The following is a 6,000-nucleotide window of genomic DNA, read 5'->3' as shown; positions in this document are numbered from 1 at the left end:
AAGGCTATCTCATTTCATAGTCTATGTAATGTTAGACTTATTATCTTTGTCTTATACAGTTCTTATAGGCATTGATGTTTGAAGGGGATAGGAGAGTGATATAATAGCTCTGAAGAATTATTATACTACCTGAGAAGCTGAAACCAGAGAAAGAAAGGTGGTAGGCAAGATACAGAATTCAGTTCCCAGGCATTTTAATATTAGGTGGCAAACTAGGGACTATTGGACCAGCACTATCAAATAGGGATATAATGTGAGCTACATGTGCAATTTTAAATTTTCTTTAATGAGAGCCACATTCTCAAGAAGGAAAAAAAAATGAAATTTGATAATATTTACCTAATACATGCTAAGTATCATTTCACCATGTGATCAATGTAAAAATCAGTGACAGGATGGTCTGCATTATTTTTTCTGCACTCTCTTCAGAATTCGGTATGTATTTTACACACTCAGCACATCCCAATTCAGAATAACCGCGATTGTAAATGGTCCATAGCCACATATGGCTAGTGGCTACCACACTGGACAGTAGAGCAGTTCTGAACCGAACATATCTCGCTTTCGGATTTTTTTAAGCGTCAGCTGGCAAACAGAGGCATTCCATAGGGGGTGCTCTAGTAGAGTAAAACTTAGGGCAAGTCGGTAAGCATGGACTTTTCCACTCCAGTAAGCACTGGGACTTTCTGACTTCTTTCTTGAGTTTGGGGTTGATTAGTACACTTCTCAGCATGCAGCAGAAATAAACAGGGCTGCAGCATACTCTTGAACCACAGGAAAGCGCTGTGTACCGTTCTCCCAGAGAAAAGCACTTACCTCCAGTTTTTTAAAAAAATGTTTATTCCTTGCATGGATTATTACATTTATTTAAGTCACCCCAATAAGGATGACGGATATATCGTTTGCAAAAGTTGGTATGTATCTCGAAGTTTCTACCAACTTTTTTTTTTCTTTTAAGTTGCTTTCCCCCGGGCACGGTGTGGATACTTAATAAGGCCTAGAGCAAAGAATTCCAGGGTTGGTTTCCCGACCTCGCCAATTTTGCGGGGCGGAAGGCGCGGGTTCCCAGCTCTTGCCCACAGGCCCTGGCAGCCTCACAGCTTCGGGCAGATGGAGTTTCCGGCCTCGCTCAGTGGTCGCCGGGTCATCCGCCTGCGCTTCTTTCTGCCTGAGGTCTGGGCCCCGGGGAAGAGCGCGCCGGTGGTGCGAGCATCCGGAGGGCAGCTCCGCGGTGGGCCCACACCCTCCTCGCGCGCCGCTCCCTGCGTCCCAGGCCGGGTGCCGTGTGGCCCGGCTGGCCGCCGCAGCTCTGAGGTTGGGCCCTCCCCCAGGGTGATTTCAGCGCTGAAGGTGGAAATACGGAAGTTTCCAGCCGCGGCTGACAGATGAGGCTCGCGTCCAGCGCGGCATGCGCTGCAGCGGCTCTGCGGAGCGCCGGGGCCCCGCTGTGCGCATCCCGCGACCCTAGAGGCCTACGACCCGCCGGCGCGCCATGGCCACGCTGCCGAGCGCAGAGCGCCGCGCCTTCGCGCTCAAGATCAACAGGTGAGACGCGCCCCGCAGCGGACTCGCTGCCGCAGGGCGGCGGGCGATGGAGCGTGGCGCCCCGGCTGCTCCGAGGTGTGGGGGTGGGGTTGAGGACGACGACCGCGGGCTCCCTGGGAGTCAGCCGGCGGCGCCCCCGAGACCCGGTGGGGCCCGGAGTCCCCAGGCGGCTGCAGTGGGGCCGCTGAGCGCAGTGGCCCGCAAGCTGAGCTCAGTCCTCCCGGTAGTCCTCGGTCACCAGCGTCGCCTCCCGGAGCCACCTCCCCAACCCCGCCTCGCCCGCGCCCTCCGGGTTGACAGGTGGCCGGGCGGGGTAGTGGGAAGGGCGCGGGGTTAGCAGTGCTGGCCCGCCGCCTCCCTTTGAGGCTGCCCTGAGAAGGGGCCAGAGAAGTGGGTAAAATGAGGCGAGTTTTGCTCAGGCAGCTGCTTCAAGACTTGGGTTATTCTGAGGAGGGCTCTTTCCCCTCTCGTTTTATTTTTCCAGAAAAAAAAGTTTGGCTCCTACCGACATCGCTATTTTTATTCTCTGGTCCAAAGGAGCCATGAAGTGGAAAAAGTGATTTTTTAAAAATTCTCCATTTAAATAAACAAGAAAGGAATGGCCTGTGGCTGACATTTTTACATTTCTGGCGCTCCAGTAAAGACGTAAGGACATAGATCTAACCTACCATCCAATTCATAATAAAAATTGCACAAACTAAATGTAAGCATATTTAGTGCTCAAAGTTCTCACCAGAGGTGCTTTAACTGCAGTTTTTCCCCCTCCACTGAAAACTGCTGACAAGTGTTTAAAGACATTTTTGTCGTGCCCTGAGAAATCTAGACTGTCTGGTTAAAAGATAATACGAAATTCATCCTGAAGGGTCAACTTATTATTTTACGGCCCTCACGGGTCTAGGATTAGTCAGTCTTTGAGCCGAGCCTGTGAGAGGCTGGTTCCACAGTCCATTTTTGCGCTGCTAGACTTTGAAGAGGTTTGAACGACCAGGAATTAGAAGCTGGGAATAGTAAGGCGGTAAGGACTTGCAGAGGGCTTGTTGAGCTTTATTGGGCTTTTATTTCCACCTGTTGTGTAGCTGTGAGCAAACCATTTCTTTTACCTTACTATTTCTTCATCTTTAAGCTAGTTTAATTAGTATTGTGTACTGTGTATTAATGTTGTATTAAAGGTAGTCACAGGTCACGAAGTATATCAGGGATTTCCTTGTGGCCAGGTTTTCTCCATTAGGTTTTCATGCCTGTTGCCATGCAGGAGGGGCAATTCGTTTAGGGGCTGAGGGGGATCAAACTGAAGTTCCTGATGGATGTACCACTTGCTATAGCTGCTCCTGTTCTGGCTCTGTGAATTTTAGGTCAGGTGGTGTCACTCTGACAGAAAGGTTGCTGTCAGAGGGGTGGAGTTACTGGAGAGCTATAGGACCCGCGCTGATCACTACAGGCAGTCTCTAAAGCAGCAGAGGGGTTGGTGTAGTCTGAGGGTTAAGAGTAAAGGCTCTGGCTGGAATCAGATCTGCTTGCCAGTTGGCTCTGTTTCAGACTGGACATGCTATTAATATTTAACTTCTCTCCACTTTGAGTTTGTGTCTGTGAAATGGGGACACTCCTAGTACCTACCTTGTGTGACTGTTGAGAGGATTAAGTGAAATAAATATATACAAAGTGCTTGTAGTGCCTGGCTCAGAATCAATGTTAAATAAATGTTGGCTGTCCTCATCCACATTACTGTCAGTTTTATCATTGTCATCATCATCTCCATTGCCACCATCTTTAAGATCTTAAGAAAGAAAGTTAGAGGGATGGGATGGGGAGGGAGGTGGGAGGGGGGTTCAGGATGGGGAACACATGTAAATCCATGGCTGATTCATGTCAATGTATGGCAGAAACCACTACAATATTGTAAAGTAATTAGCCTCCAACTAATAAAAATAATTGGAAAAAAAAAAAAGAACAAAAAAAAAAAAAAAGAAAGAAAGTTAGGAAGGAAAGCTGAAGCTGGAGAACTTCCTGTGCAGAGATCCCTTTGGGTTAGGTGTGATGATGCCAATGGCAGGGTGGAGTTGCCTTGGGGTGGATGTTTTCTCTCAAATGGCTCCCATCTCTGTGCTGAGAATGCCAGACATGCCTTGTGAAACAGCATGTGTGATGGATCTGTGCAAGAAGAGCCCCACTCAAATTAAATAAAATATCAAAGGCTCTCTAATACTCAGGCAAGAATAAGGATTGGATATTCCTGTTTGCAGGGGTTCAGCTTTCCCTTTGGAAGCATTTTGTATATTGGGTAGAGAGTTATGCTAAGGAGCTGGGCAGAAATTAATGTTCGATGCTGTGGATTAATATAGACATACCTAGTATTATTACCATAATATTAAAATGTACCACTTATTGTTCATTTACTATGTCCCATACACTGTGTTATGTGCTTAATGGATTGTATCATTATTATATCATATATTATATTATATCATTAGATTCTTACAAAAACCCTATGAGACTCACCTGAAGTCTCGTATAAAATAGGAAGATGAAGCTTGGAGATGTAGTTGCACAAGGCCATGTAATTTGTTCAAGGCCATGCAGACAGCAGAAGCAGAGCTAGCATTACAAAGTGCTCCAAAGTATTCTTAACTGGTCATGTGCCATTTTGAAATTCTTAAGAATTTCCTTTAAAAGCAAACAAGGAATTGATTTTTAAAAAGACGTCATTTCAGTAGCAGCATTGCAAATTGTTCTGATCAGTGTTTAATATGTAAATAAACCAACAATGTGATGTTCTGCAATTTTGAAGTTGAAAAAGAAAACATTTTCTCTTGCATGCCTATGTACTATTTTTTAAAATAGATCAACTTACGAAAGTAAGGCAGTGTTGAAATATGGCCATCAGTACATTCAGCATGGGTTCATATTTTTTCACTTCTCTACCCCGAATGATACAAACTGCCATTAAAAAATGTTTGTGGGGGTAAAATCAATGTGTTTCCTATCAAGGAAATATTCAAATCTGATATATTAAAATTTTTACGTGTAAAGAGCTCATTCTGCCCACACCAGCCTCAAAAAAGAGTGAACACACTACCTCACAGTAGGAAAGGAATGATCCCCACTGTTCCCAAATTCCGTAACTTCCTGCAAGCAGCATTGCTCAGTCTAGGGACAGGGCCAAAGCAAAGGAGGAACCTGGGAATGCCCGCTAATGCCTATTCCTCCGTGATTGCCCGGACTCTTTCTTTCATATTTTTTTTTTCAAAATTAATATTTATTTTTGGCTGTGCTGGGTCTTCGTTACTGCACAGACTTTTCTCTAGTTGTGGCAGCGAGTAGGGGCTATTCCTCAGTGTGGTGCTCCGGCTTCTCATTGTGATCCCTTCTCTTGCTGTGTTGGAGCACGGGGCTCTAGGGAGCCTTGGCTTCAATAGCTGGGGCACATAGGCTCAGTAGTTGTGGCTCTCAGGCTCTAGACCATGGGCTCAATAATTGTGGCGCATGGGCTTAATTGCTCCATGGCATATGGAATCTTCCTGGAACAGGGATCGAACTCCTGTCTCCTGCATTGGTGAGAGGATTCTTTACCACTGAGCCACCAGGGAAGCCCTCTCCCATATTCTTATGAAGCCTAGATTTCCATGTGTTAGAAATCATCATAGGCCATTTTTTGTTTCCTTTTGAGCACCAAGTATAATCGTATGATGTGATTGTGTGACTTACAACAGTCAAACATTTCTCTAGAACCCACAGTTTAGGGAGATACAAGAGTAAAGATCCACCACTGAATTTTTCTGAGCTTAGATTCAGTTTCTTATAAGTGTTAGATATTTGCCTTCATTTCAATTTAATTGTCGCTGACTTCCTGTGCACAAAGGAAAGACTAGATTTGAATTAGGCAGTTCATAATAATGTTTGCATTGGGGATTTCAGGCACTTCTGCATTCAGTGTCGTGATACAGTCCTTGTATGCGTGCCAAGTCTCATCAACTACCCTTTTTTTCTTAATAGCATTTAGGGCTTTATGTATTATAAAAATTATTATTACTCTTCTGAAAATTCATTAAACAAAATCTTAGATTCTTTCAAACACAGAATAGATACAGAACTAGATCAAATATTAAAGTAAAGGACCTTGGGTAAAGAGAAAAGAAGTGCAGAATGCAGAAAAAACATTAATGATCCTTTGGACATTCAGTTGAAAAGGATAAATAATAATGGCTTATGCTTATATAATGGTTACTGTATTGCAGTCTCTACATGTCATAACTCATTCACCCCTGTGAGGTAAGAACAATTACTGTCTCCATTTTACAAATGGAGAAACTGGGTACAAAGGAGTAATGAAAACTGTTCAAAGTCACAAACAGCTAAGAGCAGAGCTGGGATTCAGATGCAGACAGCCTTGCTGCAGAATCCTCTGCTCTCAACCCCATCTGCCATGCTGTCATCTCAATTTTATTTTAAAATAATTTT

The 6,000-nt window shown here is 44.7% G+C and overlaps 1 protein-coding gene across 3 annotated transcripts in view; it reads left to right on the top strand.

The window, feature by feature from the left end:
• The first annotated feature begins 896 nt into the window (after window positions 1-896).
• DOCK8 (dedicator of cytokinesis 8) overlaps window positions 897-6,000 on the top strand; it is a 225,082-nt gene continuing 219,978 nt past the window's right edge. For 2 of the 3 annotated variants that reach the window (XM_043890774.1, XM_043890771.1), the window contains exon 1: window positions 897-1,545. Coding sequence is in view for 1 of the 3 variants with exons in the window: in XM_043890771.1 (XP_043746706.1) it covers window positions 1,493-1,545 (53 nt within the window). In the remaining 2 variants the exon portion in view is untranslated. Of the gene's footprint in view, window positions 1,546-2,452; window positions 2,561-6,000 lie in introns of those variants that run through there. The other variant, XM_043890772.1, reaches the window with a different exon arrangement.

The sequence above is a fragment of the Cervus elaphus genome, chromosome 29 (assembly GCF_910594005.1).
Source record: "Cervus elaphus chromosome 29, mCerEla1.1, whole genome shotgun sequence".
In the NCBI taxonomy this organism is placed as follows: Eukaryota; Metazoa; Chordata; class Mammalia; order Artiodactyla; family Cervidae; genus Cervus; species Cervus elaphus.
The sequence above is the reverse complement of the archived record's forward strand: the minus strand, read 5'-3'. Positions and strand labels throughout refer to the sequence as shown.